Raw genomic sequence first — 27,637 nt, 5'->3', positions numbered from 1 at the left:
ATTGAGGTCCATGCTTGTGTGTGTGTTTTCACATTGAGGTCCACGCTTGTGTGTGTGTTTTCACATTGAGGTCCTGTGCTTGTGTGTGTGTTTTCACATTGAGGTCCCGTGCTTGTGTGTGTGTTCTTATGTTGAGGTCCCGTGCTTGTGTGTGTGTTTTCACATTGAGGTCCACGCTTGTGTGTGTGTTTTCACATTGAGGTCCCGTGCTTGTGTGTGTTTTCACATTGAGGTCCCGTGCTTGTGTGTGTTTTTCACATTGAGGTCCCGTGCTGTTTGTGTGTTTTCACATTGAGGTCCCGTGCTTGTGTGTGTTTTCACATTGAGGTCCGTGCTTGTGTGAGCGTTTTCATATTGAGGTCCCGTGCTTGTGTGTGTGTTCTTATGTTGAGGTCCATGCTTGTGTGTGTGTTTTCATAGTAAGTGATCCACGTACTGTGGCTGCAGTCTCCTGTCAGGCTCATGAGTAACGTTGGGACCTCCTGTGCCACTTTTAATGAGAGCTCACTGAGTTTCTGAAGTACACGGCCTCCCCTCTGCCTCCCCTCTGTCATGCTGGTACTTCACTGCGCCTGTTGTGTATCTTTCTGATTGGAGGCCGAAACCATGGACCCTCCTGAAAGTGGTTTTCCCGGGTTGGTGGTTGGTCCCAGGCTGGGTGAGGAGGGCACACAGGGTGGCCCACGGGTTGGAGAGCAGCTGGGAAAGCGCCTCTGCCTCCTCTCCTCCTCTCTCTGCGACTCACGTGGTGTCCAGTCTCGAGAAGGTTGTTTCTGTTCGGTGGAAAATACTTCGTGGTTCACGACAGATTCATGTGAAAGGGATGGACGTTCTGATCTTGGCTGTGGCTCACTTTTCCAGTTTTCCACCCGTCTCTCTCTGAAGGGGCAAATCTGCCTTAGACCAACAGTAGATCTGAACCGGGAGATAGAGCCTGGACTTTCTCTGCAGAACCAGAACCCCCCGCCCCCAGCCCATCATTGGGAATTACTGAAAGGGAGCCTGACACTGCGGGAAGAGCACCGGTCCTCATAATGAAATGGAGCAAATGAGGGTGGTATGGACGGCACTCAGTGATGCTTAGTGTGGCAGAGCACATGCTCGGGGTGCAGGGCACAGCCAGCCCTGCGTGTGATGCATTGGGGCCCAGGCTTGAACCGCCAGCGAGCTCCCTGCATTGACGGTGTCCTGCTGTTTCTATCCTAGGAACCCTCACCCAGAACGAGATGGTGTTTAAGCGGCTGCACCTGGGCACCGTGTCTTATGGGACGGACACAATGGATGAGATCCAGAACCACCTCGTGAATGCCTACGCACAGGTGAGCGGGCCCAGCCCTGCAGGTGTCTCCTGCCAGTGTGCCCAGTGCTGCTGCGGTAACAGGGCCTGTCACATGCCAAGCTGCGATGCAGCACCTTCCCCGGCGACGCCTCGGCGTGGCTGTATGCATCAGTTCAGTCGCTCTGTCGTGTCCGACTCTTTGCGACCCCATGAATCGCAGCACGCCTGGCCTCCCTGTCCATCTACCAACTCCTGGAGTTCACTCAGACTCACGTCCATCGAGTCGGTGATGCCATCCAGCCATCTCATCCTCTGTTGTCCCCTTCTTCTCCTGCCCCCAATCCCTTCCAGCATCAGAGTTTTTTCCAATGAGTCAACTCTTCACATGAGGTGGCCAAAGTATTGGAGTTTCAGCTTCAACATCAGTCCTTCCAATGAACACCCAGGGTTGATCTCCTTTACGATGGACTGGTTGGATCTCCTTGCAGTCCAAGGAACTCTCAAGAGTCTTCTCCAACACCACAGTTCAAAAGCATCAATTCTTCGGCACTCAGCTTTCTTCACAGTCCAACTCTCTCATCCATACGTGACCACTGGAAAAACCATAGCCTTGACTAGATGGACCTTTGTTGGCAAAGTAATGTCTCTGCTTTTCAGTATGCTATCTAGGGTGGTCATAACTTTTCTTCCAAGGAGTAAGTGTCTTTTAATTTCATGGCTGCAATTACCATCTGCAGTGATTTTGGAGCCCAAGAAAATAAAGTCTGACACTGTTTCCACTGTTTCCCCATCTATTTCCCGTGAAGTGATGGGACCAGATGCCATGATCTTTGTTTTCTGAATGTTGAGCTTTAAGCCAACTTTTTCACTCTCCTGTTTCACTTTCATCAAGAGGCTTTTTAGTTCCTCTTCACTTTTTGCCATAAGGGTGGTGTCATCTGCATATCTGAGGTTATTGATGTTTCTCCCAGCAATCTTGATTCCAGCTTGTGCTTCTTCCAGCCCAGCGTTTCTCGTGATGTACTCTGCATAGAAGTTAAATAAGCAGGGTGACAATATACAGCCTTGATGTACTCCTTTTCCTATTTGGAACCAGTCTGTTGTTCCATGTCCAGTTCTAACTCTTGCTTCCTGACCTGCATATAGGTTTCTCAAGAGGCAGGTCAGGTGGTCTGGTATTCCCATCTCTCTCAGAATTTTCCACAGTTTATTGTGATGAACACAGTCAAAGGCTTTGGCATAGTCAATAAAGCAGAAATAGATGTTTTTCTGGAACTCTCTTGTTTTTTCTGAACACAAAGTATGTTGTCAGCCTTATATTCAGTTTTGTGAAAACCATCTCTTTTTTCTGTGAAGTGCACCCATCTGGCATGTACTGTACTTTTGAGATGCTATCAAATGAAAACAGCCTTACCTGAGTGTGTGTGGGTGATTTGTATGATCAGACACCCCCAGAAGTACTCATCTGTGCACAAACACAGAAAGTCAAATTGGATGACATTCATTTCAGTAGAGTATTTTGGAACCTAGAGTATTTATTAATAGATGAAAAAATTTTAATGGAGGACTACTATCTCCCGTGTCTAGGTTAAATAGTGCCAGGTGATATCTTAAAAAAAAAAAAAAACAACCTGTATTATCCATGAATATGACTTCAGTAGCTCCAAATGTTATTTTACTAGAAAAAATTAAAAGCAGAAAAGATGTCATATAGACACAGCAAATAGTATCCCATCTAAGAAGAATCTTACAAACGTTTTTAGTGAAAGCTATGTTCGTTGGCTGGTTATCCAGGTTTTTATGTGAATGGATTTCTTCCTTCCCTTCTGCTTGTTAGTGTTAATGAGATGACAATAATTTAAGTCCACTGTAACGGAACATGAGTCTGGTGCAGCCTGATCGTACTTACACCTGGGATCCTGAGTGGACTTGAGTGGAGTGAAGCACTCAGCCTGAGTCAGCAGGAGCAGGGCTGCTTGGTGGCTGTGTGGGTGTGCGGTCAGGATGCAGGTGTGGGTGGGGGGCGCAGGCTGGAAGGGGCACCAGCTGAGCAGGGGGCCACCCCCTCCTTAGCCGGCTCCGTGATTGACGGGCGGATGGGCATGGCTTAGCTGCTCTGCACAGCCACCCAAAAGCGGAGAGGCTTTCCAGGGGTGTTAGGAGTTACCCTTGTGTTCCGTGGAGAAGCATCTGATGGGCCTTGGGGTCGGGGTCCTCCCACAGCCCCACCCAGGAGGAGGTAAACAGGGTTGTGGGTAGGGTGTGTCCAAGGCTGTCAGGAGGCAATTACTATATCCAACACTCCTTGTCTGCAAACCAGACAGTTAACTTCAGAGACTGATGCAAAGCCAATGAGTCCATAGTATTAAGGGAACCATCCTAAATGCTTTTTCCTGCTCTTAACTTCAGACCAATTACGCACACAGTTTTTAAGGAGAAAGGAAAGCACTTGGGAGTCTTCTGTTCTTAACTTTGCTCTTAGAAGTGGTGGATAAACAGGAATTGTTAAGGACTGGGCACATGCATGACAGGCTGCAGTGAATCTACTAAAAGGAGATGGTCAAATTTTGAGTACTGTAGCAAACATTTCGGTTACTGGACAACCGGGAAATGTCCAGGCACCTTGTGGCCCCAGGATCCCCAGGTGCGTTGTTGCCCCGTGGGTCACGTGCAGGCGGTTGTCATCCCAGCCACCTTCCAGCCCGGCCTGGCCGTCCGTGACAGGCGTGCGTGTGGGTAACTCCAGCATGCGCCCGCTTGCCTCTAACCCTGCAACGTCCGTGTTTGCAGACACAGTGTCAGGCTGGCGGAAGCAGTACCATTTCAACTCCTCCGAGGAAAGCCGCGTCGTCGGCGCCCAAGGTGAGGAGGAGCGTGAGCAGCCGGGTCCACGAGGCTGTGAAGGCTGTCGCCCTGTGTCACAATGTGACGCCTGTGTATGAGGCCCGCGGCGCAGCTGGCGAGACCGAGGTTGCCGAGGCGGACCAGGACTTCAGCGATGACAACCGCGCCTACCAGGCCTCCAGCCCTGACGAGGTCAGTCACCGAGGGCCGCATCCCAGGCAGGCCCGCAGGCGCAGACAGCGCCTCCCCTGGCTCCTCCCGGCCCCGCCAGGAGTGCTTGCTCCGTCTTCTCGTGGGGTGAGGAGGGCTTGTCCGTGGTTTTCAGAATGGGCTTTCGCCACAGGCCAGTGCCCTCCTGGCCTAACCCCAGCCCTCACCCCATCCTTGTGGGCAGGTGCTTTCTCATCCCAGAGCGCCCTGGGATTGGGTACAGGGAGGCGGGGAGCAGGACCTGTTGCCTGCTGACGCCATGAGGTCTGCAGGTTGCATCCTCCTGTGATCTCTCTCCAAGGCAATCACCAAGCTTGCAAGTCAAATCTCCAGGTATTTTGCTAGAATTTAGGTACAGTGTGTGTGTGTGCACGTTCAGTCACTCAGTCGTGTCCAACTCTTTGCAGCCCATGGACTGCAGCCCCCCAGGCTCCTCTGTCCATGGGAATCCCCAGGCAAGAATACTGGAGTGGGTTGCCATTTCCTCTTCTGGGACATCTTCCCCACCCAGGGATCAAACACGCATCTCTTCCATCTCCTGCATTGGCAGCCAGGTTCTTCACCACTAGTGCCACCTGGGAAGCTCAGTTCTAGAAATGCTGTTTATTCCACAGGTGGGGCCAGCTCTTCTCCATCCTGGAGATCCAGTAGGTCATACCACAGCTGAGGCCCACCGCCCCAGTTAGTCCCCCCACCGGTACTGCCAGGCTCTGAGAGGGTGCAGGCCGGGGTGTGCAGCGCAGGGCCCACAGCCTGTCCTGACTTCCCAATGGCGAACCCCCAGTGGAGCAGCAGCTCAGGGCATTGACAGAGCTCCTACCACAGCTGTGGTTTTTTTTTAAATTTATTTTTGAAGCTCTCGTTACAGAGGTATTTCCATTTTTCTTAAACTGAAGTATAGCTGATAGACCATATGAGTTATAGGTGTACAAGGTAGACTTGCCTGGTGGCTCAGTGGTTCACAGTTTGTAAAGGTTATACTCCGTTTATAGTTACTGTAAAATGTTGGCTGTGTTTCCCGTGTTGTAGCCTGTTTTGTACATAATGGTTTGTGCCTCTTCCTCCCCCTGGCCTGCCCCTCTACCTCCCCCGCCCCACTGGTCGCCACTCATCTGTTACCTGAATCTATGAGTCTGCTTCTCTGCTGTCACGTCCACTGGTGTGTGTGGCTTCCCCAGCAGGGCCAGCAGGAGCCTGCCCCATGGCTCAGCCTTTGGCTTCTGTGAGGCTCAGTGCCTGTCTTCCCAGTAAGTGCTAGGGAACCTGTGAGCTGTGAGCCGGGCTGTGGTCAGTCGTGGGGATGCCCCGCAGCGCAGCTGAGCCGTCGTGCAGAACAGGGATCCAGGCTGTGGGTCACTGAGCCACCCTTGGGGCACAGCCTCCAGGCCCCACGTCCCTGGTGAGTGATGCAGCGGGCAGGAGCGCGGTCCCGTCCATCCCCCCCGCTCTGCTTGATAGACCACGTTGACCAGCAGGTGTGTAGAAACCTCCTTTCCACCAGAGCTCAGTACGGCCTTTGGAACCGAGTGTGTATCTCCTGGAACACATGTCACTCGCGGTCGCAGTGGACGTGGGGCCTGGGCCGCAGAGGTGGGCAGTCAGGTGTCCGGGCGGCTGGCCTGGCCTCGGGTTGGCCTGGAGCAGACACACGTTGGAGGGGAACGCTGCCCCTCTTTTTCTTGCAAAGGAGTTACACTTTCTAGTGTTCTAGAAATCCTCTCGAGTTCCATGTGATTACTTATTGAAACGTATTCTTTCCTAGTCCTGAGCATGGAAAACTTAGACCACAGATGTTTTCCAAGGAAAATTTTATTGGAAGTTTTAAAAATCTTATATGTTTACCTTATTACCTTCCAAAAATAAATACAAAGTTTTATTTAAAATACTTAGAATTTTTTTATCTTTAGACTTTTATGTTAACAACGTTTTTTAAATTTTAAATTAGGAATTCACAATAGAGAGAGATTTCACTGATTCAAAGATTTCCAAAACTAAATTAAAACTACTAGGCTTATATTTAAATTTTTTATTTCAAAATTTCTTCCTACTTTAGAAATTGGACAATGATTAAAAATGGCAGGCCATTAAATAACCTCTAAGAAATCCCTAACCCATATTTCAAATCTGAAAATGAAAAGACTTGACTTCATCATAGTTTTTAAAGCACTTTGTGGACGCGGTGTTTGCAGGTCCCTGAAGCCCAAGGAAAATCATCAGAACGGTTCATTATTTCGCTTATTGAACTTTGCTGCAGTTAGGTTGACAGATGATAGCATTGTTTCCCAATCACCAAAGTACTGTTTTAAAAGCATTTTTTATTGAATAAAGTGGTAGAATATTGCACCCTGGAGCTTTTTTCAGGGAAATGGCTTAGTTGATGTTCCCTCCTTGCCCTCAGCCTTGACCTGTCAGCATGTGTGCAGTTAATAAGCAACCTTATCATTTAGGAGACTTAACCGGCTTTGTATACTCACGTCAACACCATACTCACTCTTATAATCCCTATTTGCTTAGGCTCCTGTGTCATCTTAGCATCAGAAAGTGTGACTTATTGAGTAGAATGTTTCTGAGTCTCTCATATTGCAGCAATTCTTCATGTTCATTTTCCTGAAAAGAGAGCATCTTCTGACTTACCTAAGCATGTGCACAGATGCATTTCTCCTGTTCCAGGAATGGCGTCTGGGGGTTGACTTCAAGCCGTGAGAGGCTGTCCGAGGCACGGTCCCTGCACACTTACAGTGATGAGCGTGCTTGAAGCTGTCACGTGTAGCGGGGGCTGGGCTGTCAGAGCAGGGGTAATTTCGTATTCAGGACCTGCAGCCTACTTAGGCTCCAGTTGCTGTTTCTTATGATAAGTGATCAATATTTCATTTTCTCCAAGAGAGTAGAAAGTTTCACTTGCCTGTCACTTTGCCAGTACAGCCTCAGCATAGCAAACTCCAGCTTAGCAGACAAATGTTCCCGGAAATTCCTGGACAAAGTTAAAACCCAGCCCTGGTAAGCTCTGTGTCCAGTGCAGCTGCGGAAGCTGAGACCAAGCCAGTGTCACCAACGGGCGCCACCAAGTCAGCTCAGGGGCAGCACCTCAGGCACCAGGTCATCACCTCCAGTGAGCAAGGCCAGCACGATGCAAACCCGAGACCCCAGTCAGCTCGGCTCAAAATGATCGATAGGCTGAGATTTTCAATGACTTAAACCTGCGAATCTGCTGTTGTTAGTAACATTTTCCCCTTCATCTCTGTAAGTTCTGTCTTAACTGTTATTTCAGGGTATGGCTAGTGTTGTTCACGTGGACGTGTCTGTGCAGGAATCAGCTGAAATTTATGACAAACCACGAGTGGATTATTTACAAACAAAAGAATGACCGTCCCTAATAGCATTGCTTCTGATTTACTCCAGTGTATGCTGCATGCTGTAACTTTACACCCGTTTTATTGTGTGCGCTTATTGAAGCAGGACTAACTACGGTGTTGGGTCAGCATGTTTATGGGGAGCAGCTCCCCGTCTGTGGCATGAGTCCCCCTCCATGGCCCTCAGGAGCAGGACAGAACACGAACCGCACAGCCTGCCCTGAGTATTGACTGGCAGCTGTTCCAGGTGGTCAGCTTGCACATTTTGTTCATAATTCTATCAATTATAGCAGTGATGGCAGTACCGCAATTGGAAATGAAGATGTGTCAGTGATCAAACTGTGATTTATACGGTGCGTGGTAGGAAGGGTGTCCCTGGAGTGTAGCTGGTGGCTATGCAGATGCTAATATGGTAAAGGAAACTTCTCCTAATCTTTCAAGAACGACAGCACAGACTGCTGAATAATGGAATTACAGCAAAAATTAATAACAAAATCTGCCCCACACTGGCTGCCTAGCATGGAGAAGTGTGAGAGCATAAACAAATTGCTTGTGACAGTGATTGCCCAAGCATGTTACTAACTGGCCTGTGGATGAGATTTAGCTCAAGCTCCCATTTAAGTACGTTATTTTTCACACTTGCATTTTAATTATTTTGACCTTCATATTATTTTCAATAATCACATTGTTAGAAATGTCTAAAAGCCAAGTTAGAGACGCAGTCATCCTTACGTGGTCTCTCCCATCACTGACCGCATCCAGAGGGAGCAGGAAGGGGCAGCAGCTGCTCCAGCCACCCCTGCACCGCTTCTCTGTGAGGCCACGCACCTGGCCCCTGCCTGGCCCGGCGGCTCTCTTTCTGCGTGTGTCCCCTTAGAAACACCACACAGCAGTGGTGTGACCCGAGGCGAGGGTGACAGCCCAGGAGGAGCCAAGGCCGTGGCCGTGCACCCCAAGCAGCTCCACCCAGGCCCCCCTCGTGGGAGCCGTCGGCAGTGGGGACTCCACCTCGGCCAGCAGACAGGCTGCACTGACAGCAAGAAGGGGAGCAAGTGAAGCCGGTATCCAGCCGAGACGGTTGAGAAGACGGCAGAGCCAAGGAAAGTAGGAGAAAGCAAAGGTAGAGGAGAGCATGAAAGTAATGACTGGATAAGCAGTAAATTCAAAAGCTGATCCTTTGAAAATTAAATAAAGTGGAAAAACTTGGCAAAAATAGTAAACAATACAGAACGGTGACTGCAACCTAAGCGCACACACCTAAAATTATGCCTGTGAAGAGTGTGTAACAGACAGGTGGGCTTAAATTTTTAGAAGAGCATACTAGACCAGCCCAGATGCTCAGACTTTTTAAAACCTCTAATATCCATGTTCAGGAAGAATACAGATTAGCAGAATGGAGTGTGAGAACTACATGAAACCTCGGTAGGCCAGAGAAAAGGAAGAAACAAAACTCTCTCCCTTTTTTCAATAGATAATGTGATTGTCTTCATAGAAAATCCCAAAAGCTCCGCGGAAAGTTTAACTTTCTCCTAAGGCTTAATAAGTGAGTTTACCAAAGTTGTATGTTATGATATCCATATACAAGGATTACTCCTATTTGTATATAACAGCAATGAGCAATTAGAAATTGAAATTTTTTAATGTACCATTTCTAGCACACACACAGAAAACTATGACATGTTTAAGGATAGATCTAACAATACATACAGCATTTGTATGCTGGAAAGTAAGACAGAGAAGAAAACTTGAGGACAGTGTATGTGAGAAATGTACACATGGATTCGAAGACTTTCTGTTACTGTCAGCTGATTTTTTATAAAGGTGCCATGGAAATCCGTTACAGAAAAGATGATCAGAATAAATGGGGTGCAGAACATTTGAACAGCCATTTGCAAAACAGCCTGAACCAGTATGTCTCACTGTTATAAAAATTAACTCAGATTGGCCATAGACCTAAATGAAAAACCAAAAGTATAAAATTTCTAAAAGACAACGTATAAGAAGATCTTTGTCGGTTTGAGTTAGGCAATGATTTTGTGGGTCACAAACCGTGCAAATTGTAAAAGAAAAAACTGTTAAATTAGACTTTAAGGTAAAAATCCTATATTCTTGGAGAAACATTGTTATGAAAACGAAGACAAGCCACAGACTTCTAGGATGTGTTTGCAAAATACATACCTGATAAATGACCAGTAACCAGTACAGATAAAGAACCCAAAAAACTCATCATGAGAAAACAACCACCCAGTTTAAACAGAAGCAAAAAATTTGAACACCTGTGCCACCACAAACAGGTGCGAACGCTGGCTGTATGGAACCATAGAGCAGCCTGGGCGCTTCTTTCGAGTGATGACATTTTGCTTGTGAAGAAGTGGCTAACCATGAACTAGTGACTTCTAGGGTGAAAATTGGGTTTTTACTCTCAAAGCCCAGATTACGCTGGATGAGCTCTTCACCCCCGTCTCTTCCAGGACCCAGAAGCCTGCCTCACACAAGCCAGGGCTCAGACAGGGCTCCACGTGTTCCCTCCTGTCATCAGTGCCCCATTGAGCTTCCCGCTGTTCAGCCACCCTGAAGAAGAGACTGCTTCTCCTTGGCTCGAGAGGTGTCTGTGTTGCTGGTCACTGGGGGTGGCGACCTGAACACAGTGGGCGTCAAGCATCTGCCCCGAGGCTGTCATAGACCGCTTCACTGTTGTCCAGCTCCGTAACCGGGCGGTCATTTCTGCCCCAGGGGTCTGAGTGGACCGCTGCCACCCAGTCTGTGCGGTGCCCCCGGGGGCAGGCGTGGCTGGCAGAGCCTCCCCTCCTGACTGCCGGAGTCATGTGAAGAGCCTCCCCCACCCTTGGCTGATGCCCTTCATTCTGAGTTGGGAAACATGCTCTCAAACAGCATGTGTGTTTTAATTGCTTAATCATCTTAAGGAAGAAAATACAGTCAAACTGTCAGTACTTTAGAAATTTTCCTTCCTTTCACTGCTACATGTCACACCTCTGGATATGAAGTTACTCCTCAAATCCGTCTAAAAAGAACAGCACTAGTTTACTTCAGATGAACAGAGCGCGCGGCCTGGACTCTGCGAGGCTGACTGCAGCCCCAAGGCACGCCAAGGCAGGGTGGCGAAGCTCAGAGCCGGGGAGACCCTCTGCCCTCACAGGCCCCACGGCCCCGTGCGTGTGCCCACAGGTGGTGGTGGCTGGGGTGCTGAGCACATGGCAAGGAGTCCTGTGCGTTCCTGTCCATTCTCTGTGGCTGTTTGTTTACAACCTGCTCAGAAATGTTAAGTTTTATTTTATCAGAGAGAGTTCTGCCCAGCGCTAAGCAACTGACATCAGAACAGTAACTAAAGTGTTTATTCTAAAGAGTCTTATACCATTGACATTCTGAACACTTTTCCTTCTGTTGGCAACAGACAGTTAAACCACAGAATGCTCACTAAGAACAGCTACACGGATGCTAGGCTAGGTAGCAGAAACCCAACTGATTTTTTGTGATAAATGCTACCTCCAAGGGGTTGTGAAACCAAGCATAAGCTAAATAATAAACAGATGTGAGTCACCAGATATAGAAACTTGCATCTTGACTGCAGCGGGCCCAACGAGATGATAGGGTGTTCACAGGAAGATACAATTTATAGGTCAGGATGTAATGGTAACCTTTCACTGCGTATGCTGAAGGCGAACCTTGGGGTCTGGATCACGTGCAGATACAAAGAGGTTGTGTAGGAACGTGTACGGAGTTTCACTTTCCGTTCTCGCTTGCGTGGGGCGGTGGGGTAGTTGACTTGCCCCCCTTGACATGCCTCTGCTGATGCCCGTATGTCCCTTTTGAATGCTGTGATTTGGGGAACATCACTGGTGCTCTAAATTATAGTCCTGTAGCCTCGTAGCATCTTGCTAGGGCCCGGCCTTCTCTAGTATCCTAGTAACGTGTTGGAAATCCAGGGAAGGCGGGTTCTGATTCCAGCCCCACGGGGACTCACTGCGACATGTTCACATGCCCTTGGACCCTGGCACGGCCAGGGGCCCCTAGAAAGGCCTCAGAACAAGCAGGGCCCCTAGGAAGGCCTCAGAGCAAGCAGGGCCCCTAGAAAGGCCTCAGAACAAGCAGGGCCCCTAGAAAGGCCTCAGAGCAAGCAGGGCCCCTAGGATGGCCTCAGAGCAAGCAGGGCCCTTAGAAGGGCCTCAGAGCAAGCAGGGCCCCTAGAAAGGCCTCAGAGCAAGCAGGGCCCCTAGAAAGGCCTCAGAGCAAGCAGGGCCCCTAGAAAGGCCTCAGAGCAAGCAGGGCCCCTAGGAAGGCCTCAGAGCAAGCAGGGCCAGCCTTGTCTCCTGGTGGCGTCTCAGCGAGCTCGCTGACGCTGGCCTGATGCCCTCCCCCCCGCAAGGAGCGGTGGCCTCACACCTCGCCGGTCCCCCGCGGGGAGCCTCACACCTCGCTGGTCCCCTGCAGGTGGCCCTGGTGCAGTGGACAGAGAGCGTCGGCCTCACGCTGGTCAGCAGAGACCTCACGTCCATGCAGCTGCGGACCCCCAGCGGCCAGATCCTCACCTTCTGCATCCTGCAGACCTTCCCCTTCACGTCGGAGAGCAAGCGCATGGGGGTCATCGTCAGGGTACGCCCGCCCCTGCCCCGGCCAGGGTCGGCTCTGCTCACTGCAGGGCTGCTGAGGCTCCCTGCAGGGCTTTATGCTTGTCCCAAAATTCAGACTGATAACTTATGCTCCAGTGGTCGTGGCGACTAAGGCGGAGAGAGTATAAGGTGTTACTGGTGAGTTTTGAAATCAGCTTGAGCGGCTTTGTTTTCACTGCAGTAACCGCTGAAGAGTTTACCTGAAGACTGACTTACGACCGTGAAGTTGCTGTCAAATTTTTGTAGCAAATACCACACATACATCTCGGGTGCTGGCTAAACTAGCAGCTCATTCAAACTGTGAAAATTTGAGAGGATTTACCTTGCAGTCCCAGGCACATGTGTGTGTACAGGTTTTACTTCAGAAGCCTCAGCACAGCACCTCGCAAGCTGCCGTTGTGGCCTCGGCTGCGATCGGCCTGGGCACCCAGGGAGGACGCGGCCCTGCGGAGGGGTTGAGTAGCCCGCCCGGAGAGAGGCGCTCTCGGGGGCTGCTGTCTCGGGCTGTTCCCTCTGGGCAGCCTGGCCTCAGCGGGCGTGTCTCGTTGCAGGACGAGTCCACGGCAGAGATCACGTTCTACATGAAGGGCGCCGACGTGGCCATGGCCTCCATCGTGCAGTACAACGACTGGCTGGAGGAGGAGGTATGTGCTCGCTGGCGTCTGCGGGCTCTTGACACAGCGCAGGGCGTGAGCTGTGGGCACTCACTGGGGTCACTGGATGAACCGAGGTTCCGGTTTCTCCTGGACACCAGTCAGCCCGTAGAGCAGAAGAGGTGGGAGAGCTGGTGATACAACACGCATTTGCTGTGTGAACAGCTAGCGTTTGGGGTTTCGTGGATATATGCAGGCGGGTCCTTATGAAGACTATTTTATGTTGGTGAAGAAATAGCATCACTAATCAGTCACTAAAAAACCTGAAATAATATTGTCTTTATATCTGGAGTTATATTTTAACCTGTTACTTATTTTGTAACCTAAATTATTATAAGATTTAAGTTAGAATTTTAATCTAATTCTAATTTGTACATAAGATTCACTTTAAACATGGAAAGTAAGACCTAGATATAACCAATCCTATATTTTCATCAAATTCTCCCTAAATAAGTATGACTTGTACTTGTTGTTCACATTTATGTGTTAATAAGAAGTTAGATTCAGAGGAGAACTAACCCCCTGGACCCATGGGCACGAACCCCCACCATGCCTGTTGTTGCCGGGGTCCAGTGCGCCCCGCCCCCACTGCATGCCTGGAGTTGGTCTGTCAGTCCAGAGACCACAGCCCACGTCCATGACGGTATTGGCGATATGAATCAATAGCTCCTTCAGGCACTGGATTTAATCAGGGACATGAATAAATTAAACTCCCTGAAGACCTAGTAAAATGCCATAAAAATTACTTTTGGTCATAATGATGTGCAATTAATTATAAAATCCTTGTTTAATTTATTTAGCTTTATGAGGTCAAATCAATAAATGTCTTGCAATAGACAGATAATGTCAGATTGTTTTTCACAAAGATAACTTTATTAAAAATCCTTTATGCGTTTATTTCCAACATTGTAGTTTCTTCTGTGGACACATCTTTCAACCCCCGCCTGCGTCTTTGTTGTAGTACTGTCGTTGTCTGAGGGCCTTCTGGTTTATTCAAAAGCCCACAGGTTCTTGGAGCCTGAGTTTACAGGGGCTGTTCTGTGTCAGGGAAGCACCCGAGTGGAATTTTGGTTATAAACTTTTTCCCCAAACTTGAAAAACAAAACCACCAACACTTGCCCTCGAGCGGTGGCAAGGGCGATGGTGTGAGGCCTACCCCCGAGCACCTCCTCTGAGGACGGCGCTGGGGGCGGCTTCTTCTGCGATGCTCCTCTGCTGCCCACTCCCGGGGAAGGCCGTGGTAGTGACCGCGGGGGGGTGCCGAGCCCGTGGCGAGCCTGTGACCTGCCTGTGCTCTCCCAGTGTGGGAACATGGCCCGCGAAGGCCTGCGCACGCTCGTGGTGGCCAAGAGGGCGCTCACGGAGGAGCAGTACCAGGACTTCGAGGTGAGCGGGCAGCTCCCCTGGGGCCACTGTTACTGGGTGGGCAGGGCGTCCGGCCTCAGTCGGTCCAGCGTGACTCCCGGCACCACCGTCATCCCCAGAGCCGCTACAACCAGGCCAAGTTGAGCCTCCACGACCGGACGCTCAAGGTGGCCGCGGTGGTGGAGAGCCTGGAGCGGGAGATGGAGCTGCTGTGCCTGACGGGCGTGGAGGACCAGCTGCAGGCGGACGTGAGGCCCACCCTAGAGATGCTGCGCAATGCTGGCATCAAGGTAGGGTCCGGGAGTGATCCCCCGAACCAGGTACCCCACCCCCAGAGGTGGTCCCCTGGAACTCAGTACCCCATCCCCCAAGGGTAGTCCCCTGAGACCAGGTACCCCGTCCCCTGGGGGTGGTCCCTTGGAACTCAAAGACAGAGCGTGGAAGTGTCTGTAAGCAGAGGTCTCTGCATGACCCTCGAAGAAGAAACCAGCACATATGGAAACCTCTGTGTCCACAGCTGGACGTCCGTCCTTAGAGGTTCGGGCGGTTCCACGCCGCCCCCAGCCTGCAAGGCACTCCCCGGGCGGGCCGGTTGCCCCCTGGCCTGGCCCGGCCCAAGGTGCCCGCACCGCAGCCTGTGCCCACTTTGGGGGCTTCCCATGAATTGCATGATGCTGTCTGCTGACGCACAGACCGGCTGGCTTCCAGCGGCTTGTCCTCTTCGGGTCCAGGGAGACAAGGGCTTTGGGTGTAAGTTTTAGTTTGTTTTCTTGCCTTCTGTGCTCTCACTGAAGCTGAAGTGCAGTTATCAGGGGGCAAGAAATGTGCTGCCTCAGAACAGGCCCTGTTCTGAGAATTTTACTGAAAAGAAACACTTGTGTCTTGCTGGACCAGAGAGCAAACTAGGGGGAAATGTCAGGACATAAAGCCGTGCCAGCTTCAGATAACAATACCCTTGGCACACCTGGATGAGGGCGCCGTGACAGCACTGAGGAGCACAGGAGATTGCCCACCCACTGAGGGGCGCAGGCCCGAGCTGCTGTCCAGGTGGGAGTCAGAATTGGAGAGCGGCTCGGACTCCAAGCGCTGAGCCAACCTCAGCCCATCTGGCCAGGAAGTGGGGTGGAGACGCGAGACGGATTAGAGCGGACAGCCTGCCCGTTCACCGTGCTTCTTCCTGAGCTCCGCCCAGTCCAGCTCTCGGGTGTCCACCTGGGTGGTCGGCGAGCGGGGCAGCGCACGCGTCCCCTGTAGAGGTGTGGGTGTCTGCAGTAGCTGCTCCCTGAGCGCTGGAGAAGGGCTCGGTGAGGTTCTGCCCTGGTTCCTCCCCTTTTCCCACCTGCAGACGCAGACTCCTTCGTCCCGCCCCGTGGAAGGACGCGGTTCTGGCCAGTCCTCTGAGCCTGAGCCACGGTGCTCGCAGGCCATGTCACCAGACTGTCGGGAGCGGGGCTTCTTGTTCTGTGGCTTGTTTCCAACCCTGGCACAATGAGGTGTCATGATCTTAGAGCTAGGCTCAGTGAAGTCAATCTAAATGTGTAGCGGAAATAAAAACACACAAATCCTCAGACACTGAAAGGAGCCACTGAGCAGAGAGCCAATATACCATGTAAGTTTGTGTCCTATGCCCCAAAATTCATGCTTATGTATGATACAGAAAGCACCTGAAAAATTCAGATGATAGAAACCACCTATGTTACAGGAAGTAGGTATAAACCGTTCCATTATGTATAAAGCTTTTGCTTTTCAGGCTAGGGAGATTTACACACTAATACATGTATGTGTGTGATATTTATAAGCAAGAGTGGTCTCAGGAGTTCCTTGGTCGCCTAGTGGTTAGGATTCTGGGCTTCCATGGCCCAAGTTTAGCCCCTAGTTGGGGAACTGAGCTACCACAAGCCACAGGGGGCAGCAGAAGTTACATAACTGCAGTAATAAACGGGCTAGATCTTTTTATTTTTCATGGTCTTGTTCAACATGCCTTATTTGACATAATTTCTGGCTTAACTACTGCCCGTCTGCCCATCTTGAACCCCAGCTTTCAACTGAGAGCTCACACAGGAATCTCGGGTCCTGAGCCCTGCAGACCCTCAGCCCTGTGGTCCTTCGGCCACGAGGCTCCCGCCCCAGTCCTTCGCCTGCCCCAGCTCCAGCTAACGTATCTGAACGTTACTCTGCTCTTGCTGTTTCCGTTAGCACATCATCTGAGATGTTTCCATTCCATCTTCACAGTCTCCAGTGCACAGAGCGGTGACACTAGGCACACTTACACTGCCGTGCAGCCGCCACCTGCCTTCACTCGCCAATCTCCAGCTGAAACTGCCCCCTGGGCTGCCAGCTCTCCCTCCCGCAGCCCCAGCACCTGCTGGTCCGCTTGGTCTCTCTGAGTCCGACTCTAGGGACCGCCTTTAGGCACAGTCAGGCAGTGTTTCCCTTGGCAACTGGTTTGTTCCACTTAGCACAGTGTCCTCGAGGTTCGCCCCCATTGTAGTAGGTGTCGGAACCGCCTGCCCTGTATGGAGGGACCACACTGGGTTTCTCCACCGTCCGTCCGTGGACTCTTGCCTCACTTCACGTTCTGGCTGCTGTGAATAGCGACGCTGTAGATGCAGATGTCTGTCCAAGGACAGAGACCTAACGAGTGAGCACGTGACAGAGCCGGGGCTCACGCACTGGAACTGCCCCCTAGATATGGATGCTGACAGGTGACAAGCTGGAGACTGCCACGTGCATCGCCAAGAGTTCTCACCTGGTGTCTCGAACGCAGGACACGCATGTTTTCAGGCCGGTAAGTGTGCATCCACATCCCTTTGAACTTTAAATGTTTTGAATTAAAATTTACTGGTTTTGTGAGAATGTAAATTAATTACTAGATACCTATTTAAAAAGAAATAATTTCCTTGCTCAATTTATAAATGTTAAAAACAGATTTCTATTAGTTACATATGTTAATGTGATCAAAAGCTGCTTTTGATAGAGTGAAACAAGATATATATTCAAGAGTATTTTCCTGTAGTACTATTAGAATTATTAACAACTAAATATTTATTTTAAAACAGACATACTGCCATCACTTTCCATTTGATTTATAGAAGTGTGTAGTGATTTAAAAAATTACAGTTCCCTAGTGGTCCAGTAGTTAGGACTTGGTGCTTTCTCTGCCAAGGCCTTGGGTTCAACCCCTGGCCTGGAAACTAAGATCCCACAAGGTGTGGCACAGCCAAGAAATAATGTCTGTCTCTTAGTCATACACATTATATGTGGTCCAGAGGCCGCTTTGGTGAGACAAGCTGTAAATGCAAAGTAGACATGTTTTTAATCTACTGCCATCTTCAGATTAAATGTTCTCCCTTAATTAGATCAAAGGAAATTAATAGAAATGATCTAAATTAATGTGTTTACTGTATCTATTAGTTATGATGAAATTTGATTCAAACAAGAAATAAAAGTTTCTTGGGTCTTGATTGATGGTGGCTGAGCAGACATGGTGTGTATGTCTTCCAAATGAAGCGCTTGCACCTACAGAAATAGTGATTTGAATATAATTTACATGTAAATGTCGTTTATCTCGAAGCATCAGAATCGCAAATTAGGCCCTGCAGACTACTATTTGCAATTAAATTATTAATGATTCTGATAAAACCTCAGATCAATTTTTGTTGACTTTTCAGTGTTATAGCCCCACAAATAAAATCTCCACAATAAAAACTACCTACTTAAAGATGAGTCTGGGATTAATTTGAAACACATGAAACTTTTAGTCCTGTAATACATCATTTATTTTATGCCCCATAAAATCTCCACAGAAAGAATGACAAAAACTGGTGTTTTGGCTTCTGAAATGTTTGCATCCTAACATTAATGATGTTTTGAGATTACGGCTCGATTTTACATCGTTTAATCCTCCAGATACTTAGTTGGCCTGAACTACAAGAAGTTGAAACTCGTGACCGAAACACAAAGCAAGCGTTTTGCTCACTCACCTTGTTAATGAATGAGGCATCTGTAGATGGTCCTCCCGTCCCCCACCCCCTGCTCAGCCTCCCTCAGACCCACCGGACCACCCAACCCCGAGCCTGTAGACTGTCCATTCGTGGCCGCCGTGTGCTCACTCGCTTGTGCTGCTGAGCGCTCTTCACCCGCGTGTGCTCCCGAGCGCTGGCGGGGGCGGGGGCTGCCCCGCTCTCTCACCCGCGTGTGCTCCCGAGGGCTCACGGGCGTCCAGCGCGGGCGGGGCCGGGACTGCCCTCTTCGCTCACCTCATCTCACTGCAGTTGCAGTACTTGTGCACTTCCCAGTGCATCTCCTGCTCTGAGTTGCCACAAATACGGAAACAATGGTATTAAATAAGTAGGTGTTTACTGCCAGCACTGCAGAAGAGATTGGGAAGACAGTTTGTTACAGCGTTTCCGTGTCTGGAGCTCCGTCGTGCTAACTGGGCCTTTCCCCCTTTTCGTGGAGGTGACCAGCCGCGGAGAAGCCCACCTGGAGCTGAACGCGTTCCGAAGGAAACATGACTGTGCGCTGGTCATTCCCGGGGACGCCCTGGAGGTGAGGCGCCTGCCCAGGCCTGGGTGTCTGTCTGTCCTCCTCCCTGGAGGTAAGGCGCGCCCTGCCCCTAGGCCTGTCTGTCTGCCCTCCTCCCTGGAGATGAGGCTCGTCCTGCCTCTAGACTTGTCTTGTCTGTCTGGCTGCCTGTGGGCTTCCGCAGGTGTACTTGCCAGGCTGCCTTGCTCATCGGCACTGTTTCTGGGTCCCTGCTCTCGGCAGGCTGCATGCAGCCCTGTGAGAGGTGGGCCCTGAGGAGCGGCCGCTGTGCTGCGGTGAGAGCCTGGCCCGCACGGCTCTCGCCTCCGCTCTGCTGCCGGCTCCCTCAGTCCCTCAGTCCCTCTCTGGGCGCCTGGAGCTTGCTCCGTGTTAGCAGCGTGGCCGCTGTGGAGTCCTGGCTCTGGTACCCACGTCGTGATCTAAATTCATCCACACACAGACATCCAGCAGTGGCCCGGGACCCGGAAGACCCTGTGCTCCTGGAGACCCCCCACATGGGGTGGGCGGCTCGTGGATGTCTGGGCCATTCCCTCTGTCCGGTCCCCTCTGCTCACTCTGCTCGTGGGCCTGGCGGCCACAGTTACCCAGACAAGGGAGCGCTGGACACCCACGCGTTCTGCAGTTTGCCAATGATTCTCACAGATGTTTTCTAGGAGTCTGGGCAGAGTGGTGGGTCCTCTTGTGACCCAGCCCTTGTCAGTGGGACTCTGAGGCCGCCTATCAGGGCGTGGGCAGTACCCACACTTCTCCAGGGGAGCAGCAGAGATGGCCACGCCCTCTGTGCCTGCGGGTGGTGCCGCGATTCCGGCTCTCCCTGTGGACCCGGGAGGGGCTGGCGGCCGTGGTCACAGAGCCTGCCACCCACGGTGCTGGGCTCTTCACCTCCGGAATCTGCTCAGCGGCCCCCGCAGAACCGCACAGGACCACTGGGCCTGGACAGCAGAGCCATGGCCATGACTCAGGGTGTCCAGCTCAGCTGTGGGGCCGTGCAGCCTTTAGGCAGCTTTGGGGGACCTTTACTTTCCCAGCCGAGATGGGGAGCTGGGGGTCAGAGTGTTCCATGTGGCCAGAGGCTAGGGTCTTTCCAGCGGGGCCGAGGGGGCGGGCTGGCCAGAGGCCACCCGGGAGCCCTGGCCCCGGGGCTGCACGTCCTCTCTGCCTGTGGTGGTGAGCCCGGGCCCCGCTCCTCCGCCAGGTCTGCCTGAAGTACTACGAGCATGAGTTCGTGGAGCTGGCCTGCCAGTGCCCGGCCGTGGTCTGCTGCCGCTGCTCGCCTACCCAGAAGGCCCACATCGTCAAGCTGCTGCAGCAACACACAGGCCGACGCACCTGTGCCATCGGTGAGCGTCCCCATCATGCAGCGGGACGCACGCCGCGCCTCCCCACTGGCTGGACTCCACCGGCATGACACCCGGGGCCCAGACCCCTGTCTGCTGTCAGTGAGGGAGGCGGGCCCTGCAAGCGTCCCCTCACACCCTGTTCCCTGCCTTAGGTGACGGAGGGAACGACGTGAGCATGATCCAGGCGGCAGACTGCGGGATCGGCATTGAGGGGAAGGTGCGGCCAGGCTTGTCCCCGCCCCCGCCCCGCACCTGCTCTGGGCGGTTCCAGCATGTGGCAGGGAGGGGGCAAGGCGGGGCCCACCGCCCTGCGGGAGCAGCTCCCTGAAGGCCAGGTGGGGACAGTCACAACCTGCCACGACCCGGTTCCCTGGCCAGTCTGTCCTCTGAGCTCACGTGAAAACACCCAGAGAGGTGGGGCATGCACGGGATCCCAGCCCCTCTGCTTCCTGGGCCCACAGTCGGGTGTCTGGTCACAGCTGAACCTGCAGCTGCTTGTGGTGGGGGCGTGGGTCGGCGGCTCCAGCTGAGGCAACAGGTTGCAAGGACTGGCTTGCAGACGCCCAAGGCCCCTGCTTAGATCCTGGGACACCCACAGTGCTGGAGCTGAACCCTCCCTAGGTCCTGGGGACAGCGGCCGCTCCTTGGCCGAGAGTGGGCTCCCTTGGGCAGGGGGCCCGCACAGTGCCGCCCGCTCTGCACTCCGGGGAGCTGTGGGTCGGACGCGCCCCGCAGGCCCGTCCCCAGCAGCGTGTCGCTCCCCGGTGGATTCGGCCGGTCCTGAGCACCCCGCCCGCCCTTGCAGGAGGGGCGGCAGGCCTCGCTGGCAGCTGACTTCTCCATCACGCGGTTCAAGCACGTCGGCCGCCTGCTCATGGTGCACGGGCGCAGCAGCTACAAGCGCTCGGCGGCGCTCGGCCAGTTTGTCATGCACCGGGGCCTCATCATCTCCACGATGCAGGTGCGCCTGGCCCTGCCCCTAGCCCCACCCCAACCCACCGTCCCCGCCCCCAGTCCCAGCCCAGCCCCTAATCCCGCCCCAACCCACCGTCCCCGCCCCCAATCCCCGCCTCCAGCCCCACCCCGTTCCGCCCCACCCCGCCCCCGCCTGCCAGGAAGGCGGTGGGCCATGGCTCCTCGGGTGCCTCATCTGTGTCACTGCTCTTTTCGTCCAGGCCGTGTTCTCCTCCGTCTTCTACTTCGCTTCGGTCCCTCTGTACCAGGGCTTCCTCATGGTCGGGTAAGTGGACCGTCCAGCACACAGAGCGGCCACATATCGGGAGCACGGGTCCCCGGGAACCTGGAGGGCCATAGCCGGAGCACTTCCCGCATGGTCAGAGTCAGGAAGATCACACCCGTGAGCGTGGGAGGCGGCCCCTCTCCGTCTGTCCCCCGGTGATCCCGCTATCACCTGTTCTCCTTAGAAGCTGTTTTCCTGGGGAAGCCACACTGCATCTGAGCAGGGCTGCCCCTTCCTGGGGCCCGTACCCTCCCGGCCGGACACAGTTCTTCCTAGCAGGACGTGAAGTTAGCGGCAAAGACACGAAGGGCAGACAGCGCTGGGACAGGCCTGACATCCTGGGACAGCCACCGGGAGGCCTCCTGGGGGAGCACAGCTGAGTTAAGACCACAGACCTCGCTAGGTGTTGGCGAGAAGGGGGCTCCTGGGTCTCCACAGCTCCCGACAGGAGCACACAGTGGGAAAGCAGCCCAGAGACAGAGCAAACCTATGGCCCAGTAGCCCTCACCTCCGAGTGCCCATCGCCATAGGAAGACCCCTCCTCTATTTAGCACGGTCCTGCGAAGCCCCGACACCCAGCAGCTGACTCAGGAGATCCACTGAGTTGTGTCCCTGCAGCCCAGGGACGAAGGCTTGGGCTGCAAGGCAGCGGACCTGAGGCAGTGGGTTGGGCACTGTGGCGAGCTCGGCAACTTCTGCTAAAACGAAGCACACAGCTGCTCGCACCCCTGGACCTCTGGCCCCAGCCAGCACCCCCATCAGAAATAAGTCAAGCTTACCTTTACAGAGCAAAAAGCCCTGTGCAGTCTTTAGCCACTTTATTTGTATTAGTAATAACCGGAAACGGGCTGACACAGACGCACTGCAGAGAAGGGGGTGTGGAACTGCCCTGACCAGAGCCAGGACCAGGGACCAGGTGAGCGAGAGGCCAGACGCCAGCACCCGCTGTGTGGTGCCAGCCTGTCGCCGTCAGGCAACAGCAGTTGTGACATGGAGAACAAGCGCCAGGGGGTCGGCGGGCTGAGGGAGACTCCAGGTGGGCTCCAGGGCCCCCTGTGGCCTCCCGGCCTGAGGCTGGCTGCAGTTCTGGAGATGCGGCCACTGGGGGGAGCTGGCTAACGGCTCCTCGGGGTCTGTCTGGGTTCTCTGTGATAACTGTTCTGACATCTGCAGCAATCTCAAAGTCTTAATTAAAAAGCTTTAATTAAAACCGAAACTTTGGATTCCACTGCCTGTGAGCACTGTGGCTTGTAGGCATTGCTCCAGTGCTTTAGGACAGGTTCTACTCTGTTGCCAACTTGTTTTTGTTTGGTTTAGAGTTTGACTTTGGCCTCTGGTAGAAGAGGTGTGCTCCCGGGGTAACCCCCCTGCTCTCCTCCAGGTACGCAACCGTCTACACCATGTTCCCCGTGTTCTCTCTGGTGCTGGACCAGGACGTGAAGCCGGAGATGGCCATGCTGTACCCGGAGCTGTACAAGGACCTCACCAAGGTGCGGCCCACTAGACCCAAGGCGGGGGAGCTGCAGTGCTCTGCGTAAGACTGTGCTTGTGAGGAGGGCGCATCCTCTTTCTGTGGGAGCCCTGGCCCCGGGTCAGTGTCTTTCTTAGGTGGGGCCGGCTCCCGCCCTCTGGAGCTGCCGGGGTTCGTACCTGGGTGGGCCGGGGGCCTGGAGTCTTCACAGGCTCCCCACACGTGGCCACGGGGAGACGCGCATGCTGCTCCATTGACAGAGCTGCTCCCCTGTCTCCCCAGGGGCGATCCTTATCCTTTAAGACCTTCCTCGTCTGGGTTCTGATCAGCATTTACCAAGGTAAGACGGACCCTCTCCTCCTGGGCTGAAGCTGCCCTGTCTTCTGTTAGCAATGGCGCTCTGCCTGCCGGTTAAAGTTCTCAGGCTCCACGTTTTGTCAACGGTTGAAGATCGCCTTCTGTTCATCTCGCGAGTCAATCCCGAGCAGCTGGCCTCTTCCCAGTACAGTGTGGGCTGGCGTTTCTTACTGGTCCAGGTCACCTAAAAACCGACCTGGTTTCAAATAAATGACAATTCTGAAAAAAGTAATCAGCCCTTTTGACAGCATCTAGCCCACACAGTGGCTTGCTTTCTTGGCGTGGTGGCAGGACTTGACGAGATCTGGACCCTGTAATTAGAAGGAGCCAGCTGCCTTTGTGGCATCCCAGATAAACAGGTGCCATGGAGTGTGTGGGCAGTGGCCGGACCCCGTAGGGGGCACCAGGGTGTGATCACCAACTAGGGGGCAGGCCTCCCCAGATGCTGCACCGCTGCCCATCCAGAGTGTCTGTGTGGCACCGCTCAGCCCCCCAGCCATGCAGGCCCATGACTGTTGGCACGGTTGAAGTCATTAGCAGCAGCAGCCTCTTGGTGACGGAGCCTGCAGCCCCAGCGGAAGGCTATGCTCTCTCCCAGGCGGCATCCTCATGTTCGGGGCACTAGTGCTCTTCGAGTCCGAGTTCGTGCACGTCGTGGCCATCTCCTTCACGGCACTGGTGCTCACGGAGCTGCTGATGGTGGCGCTGACCATCAGGACCTGGCACTGGCTCATGGTTGTGGCCCAGCTGCTCAGCCTCGGCTGCTACGTGGCTTCGCTCGCTTTCCTCAATGAGTATTTTGGTAAGTTGCCGTGCATTTGTTCGCTGAATAACTGTCTCTTCCTGGTTTTCGCATGACTTTCTTGTTGCTTCTGTGACATGGTCTTCAGTGCGGATTGCAGACCGCTTCACAGCGCACAGCTCACTTTGCAGGGAGATGGAGTTCCTTGTAGTGATGCCCAGAGCTGGGCCGGGCTCCCCACGGGCACGCTCTCCTTGGTCCTCTTCCTGCTGGAAGTGCTGAGGCTGCAGGGAAGAGGCTCAAAGTGTGGGGACTGCGCACCCACCCCCTACCCCCTCTGTGTGCATGAAGGACAGGACGCAGAGGACAGGACGTGGCGCAGAGGACAGGACGCGGGGCAGAGGGCAGAGGACAGAGGTCAGAGGACAGGACGCGGGACAGAGGACAGGATGCGGGGCAGAGGACAGGACAGGACACGGGGCAGAGGACAGAGGACAGGACGCGGGGCAGAGGGCAGAGGTCAGAGGACAGGACAGGACGCGGGGCAGAGGGCAGAGGGCAGGACGCTCAGGGCAGAACCTGAAACTGCAGATGGAGCTCCAGGCGGAACTGTGGTTCCCAGGGAACAGGTGCTGGCTGATTCTTTCCGCGCTTTGTTAAGTGGGTGAAGCTAGAGTATAGACGGGCAGCTGGACGCCATTGCTGGAGACGCCCGACTGAGGAGAGCCCCATCCCCCGTCTGGGAGGCGTTTGCCGCCGGCCCTTCCCCCAGGATGCTCTGTCCTGATCCACCTGCAGAGGCGCCTCCTGACCCCCTGGGGCCCAGGTCCTGCACTCGTCAGAGGGGACACGGCTGGCGCCATGCGTGCCCAACGAGCATGCATACCATCTCGCATGCGGCACTGGGCCTCCAGTTTGCTGTGGTTGAGCCGGGTCCTCACGATGTGCCCACACGGCCCAGGCGCCGTGAGCCCTGCGCAGACCAGGACTCTGCTTCCCGGGCCCCACGCCATCCATGGTTCTTCGGGCAGCTTTGCCCACAGCCTGCAGGGTTGTCGTGTCCTGAAGGCGACCACCGGCCTGGCCAGGTTCCCACACAGCTCTCCCCGTCAGCGTCAGGACAGCCTGACCTCCAGCCTAACCTCCGCCAGGCTGGAGGTCAGCCCAGCACGTCCGCTGGGTCAGCAGGACCTGTGGGGGGCAGGCTAGCCGAGATGGTTCTGCTGACTTCAGATGGGCCCAGAAGGTCCAACCCATCACAGGCTGCATTGCACGCATCTGCCCCTGAACATGGGGGGTTCCTGCCTCCTGTTGGGAAGCCTTCCCCTGGTACAGGCAGAATGGTGCCTTCACAGGGACCCCGAGGCTCTGCCAGGCCCGCATTTGTGGTAATCTGGGTGCAGGCGGAGGGGGGCCACAACCCCAGCACCCTGAGACCTGTTTGGGCTTTCTCTCCCACAGATGTTGCCTTTATCACGACTGTGACCTTCGTGTGGAAAGTGTCAGCCATCACAGTGGTCAGCTGCCTCCCTCTCTATGTCCTGAAGTACTTGAAGCGGAAGCTGTCCCCGCCCAGCTACTCCAAGCTCTCCTCCTAGCCCCTCCCTGCACCTTCAGCTGGTGGCCGTGATGTCTGGAGCACTGCAGCTGCTGAGAGGCCGTGAGGCCAGAAGGGCCCAGGTGACCCAGCCAGGCGCCATGGACATCCCGCCTAGGCACCATGGACTTACCCCCTTGTCCTCATCAGGCTGGATTTCCTTTCCTCCCCGTTCTGTTGTTTTTCAGAGTTTAATTTACATGTAGCACCAGCTTGAGTTTCCATGAATATGAGCCCTGTTACTGGAAAACACCATCATTCTCTGCTGTTCTGGGAACTGAAATGAAAGTTTATTTACTATATTGCAACTTCCCAACTAACATTCAGGCTCTTTCTTTGATGTCATAGCAGAGAGTCGCCCTTCTTCACCAGAATAAAGCCTCCATTCTGTCCAGGCCGTGTCTGCCACACCCTCCCCACGCCTCCCACAGGCTCACCCCAGCCCCGGGCGCCCGCACAGCCTCTCCATGCCCACAGCAGCCATGCACGTGTGTCCGAGGCTCTGCTGTTAGTTCAGCTGTCCCCGTCCTGGTGTTTGTCCGCGTCTGCTGCTGCTTCTGGCTCCTGGCACTCAGGCGGTCTGTGGGCCCCTCGACGGTGCTTCCGTGGGAGAGCGCTTCCTCCTCTAGGCCGTGCTCTGAGTCCCATCTGGGTGGCCACTGCCCAGGGTGCATCCCAGGGAGGACGAGTGACCCCTGGCTGCTCACTCTGGTCCCCGGCCGCGTCCGCACAGGAAAGGCCGTCAGTCGGAAGCCCTTCACCCAGCTCCTCACTCAGCAAACAGTCCTGTGGCCCTCAAACAGCCAGACCCTGGGGTCCCGAGGAGGCTGCCCTGATTGCTGCTGGGCAGGTCCACCCTGCAGGTCCTGAAAGCCCTTTTTGCTGGAGTCATTTCGACTCGGGGAAGCTGGCCATCCACACAAGCACTGTGCTGGCTCTCCGACTTCCGCTAAACCCTGCTCTGACCCCCGATCCGAACACCTCCTGGTGTCCCTCTGTCCCAGGCGGGGGCCTCATCCCAAGCTGCCGGGAAGGGCCCCGCACAACAGGCAGATGGCACTGGTTTGCGTCCCTAGGAGGGGGTGGCCACACCCCTGTGATCCCAGAGCCTCTCAGCGGGCGGTTCCTGCTCAGGCTCCTGCAGACGGCGGCCTGGCTGGGCTCCAGATGAACAGAGCGCGCAGAGCAGGTGTAATTCCGCGCGACTCCAGCAGGTGGCGCTAGAAACTAAGGAATGCAGCCAAGGCCGGCGGCCCAACTTCCGGGCTCTCGGGTCAGTCAGCGGTCTGGGCTAGATTCTCCGCGCGTTCGCAGCGTTCAGGCACGGGCCTGTGTCCACGCGGCATCCACTCTGGACGGAGACCGGGGCCCCCTTAATGATAAAGTGCGGGCGACACCTCCTGATCTCCCGGGATGACCCCGCCCGCGGCCCCTGCTCTTGTGCCTGGTGCTCGGGAGACTGGGTGGGCAGAACTCGGGGGCCCAGGAGGACCGAGGTCATGTACCGTTTTCCTAAAAGCAGAACTTTCCGAGTCTCACAGCCACGTGATTGTAAAGCCAGAGACCCTCCCTGCTCTTCTCCAAGCCAGTTCCCAGGCCTGGGCTCTGTGGCTGCCACAGAGAAAGGCCAACCCCAGCCCCTTCCAAAGCCCAGCCCCACTGCCTTCAGGGTCCGGGGCCCGCCTGGCTCAGGGAGGCCAGCGTGTGGAGGGGCCCCCAAGTCCCTGCCTGACCCCCCAGTCCCTTTTGCCGACTGGGCGAGCAGCCACCGTGGGCCTGGCGGGCTCTGAGCTGGGGTGACGGGTCAGGTGGGACTCTCTGGCCCCGGTCACAGGATGCTCTGCTGGGGGCCGGGGGCCGCAGGCCACGGGCCATGGTGGCTTCTTCCAAGGAGGCCAGAGCTCCCAAGGGGAGGCTGGGCCCACACTGCTTGTCCATCCAGCCCTGCTCAGGCCCCTCGGAGCTCTGCGTCCATCCATCAGCTGGGCGGCCGGTCAGGGCTCAAGGGAGAGC

At 54.2% G+C, this 27,637-nt stretch overlaps 1 protein-coding gene across 1 annotated transcript in view; it reads left to right on the top strand.

Annotated features, from left to right (window-relative positions):
• The window catches only part of ATP9B (ATPase phospholipid transporting 9B (putative)), a 158,080-nt gene extending 132,082 nt beyond the window's left edge, over positions 1-25,998 (top strand). Inside the window, exons 14-29 of the mRNA XM_052660348.1 lie at positions 1,207-1,319; positions 4,070-4,315; positions 12,133-12,294; positions 12,863-12,955; positions 14,267-14,350; positions 14,449-14,619; positions 17,019-17,117; positions 18,791-18,880; positions 20,073-20,217; positions 20,370-20,434; positions 21,023-21,178; positions 21,393-21,457; positions 22,839-22,947; positions 23,211-23,268; positions 23,884-24,087; positions 25,489-25,998. Coding sequence (XP_052516308.1) covers positions 1,207-1,319; positions 4,070-4,315; positions 12,133-12,294; positions 12,863-12,955; positions 14,267-14,350; positions 14,449-14,619; positions 17,019-17,117; positions 18,791-18,880; positions 20,073-20,217; positions 20,370-20,434; positions 21,023-21,178; positions 21,393-21,457; positions 22,839-22,947; positions 23,211-23,268; positions 23,884-24,087; positions 25,489-25,625 — 1,997 coding nt within the window. The 3' untranslated portion in view covers positions 25,626-25,998. The remainder of the gene's footprint in view (positions 1-1,206; positions 1,320-4,069; positions 4,316-12,132; positions 12,295-12,862; positions 12,956-14,266; positions 14,351-14,448; positions 14,620-17,018; positions 17,118-18,790; positions 18,881-20,072; positions 20,218-20,369; positions 20,435-21,022; positions 21,179-21,392; positions 21,458-22,838; positions 22,948-23,210; positions 23,269-23,883; positions 24,088-25,488) is intronic.
• Positions 25,999-27,637: the final 1,639 nt, after the last annotated feature.

Source organism: Budorcas taxicolor, chromosome 22, assembly GCF_023091745.1.
Source record: "Budorcas taxicolor isolate Tak-1 chromosome 22, Takin1.1, whole genome shotgun sequence".
NCBI classification, from domain to species: Eukaryota; Metazoa; Chordata; class Mammalia; order Artiodactyla; family Bovidae; genus Budorcas; species Budorcas taxicolor.
The sequence above is the reverse complement of the archived record's forward strand: the minus strand, read 5'-3'. Positions and strand labels throughout refer to the sequence as shown.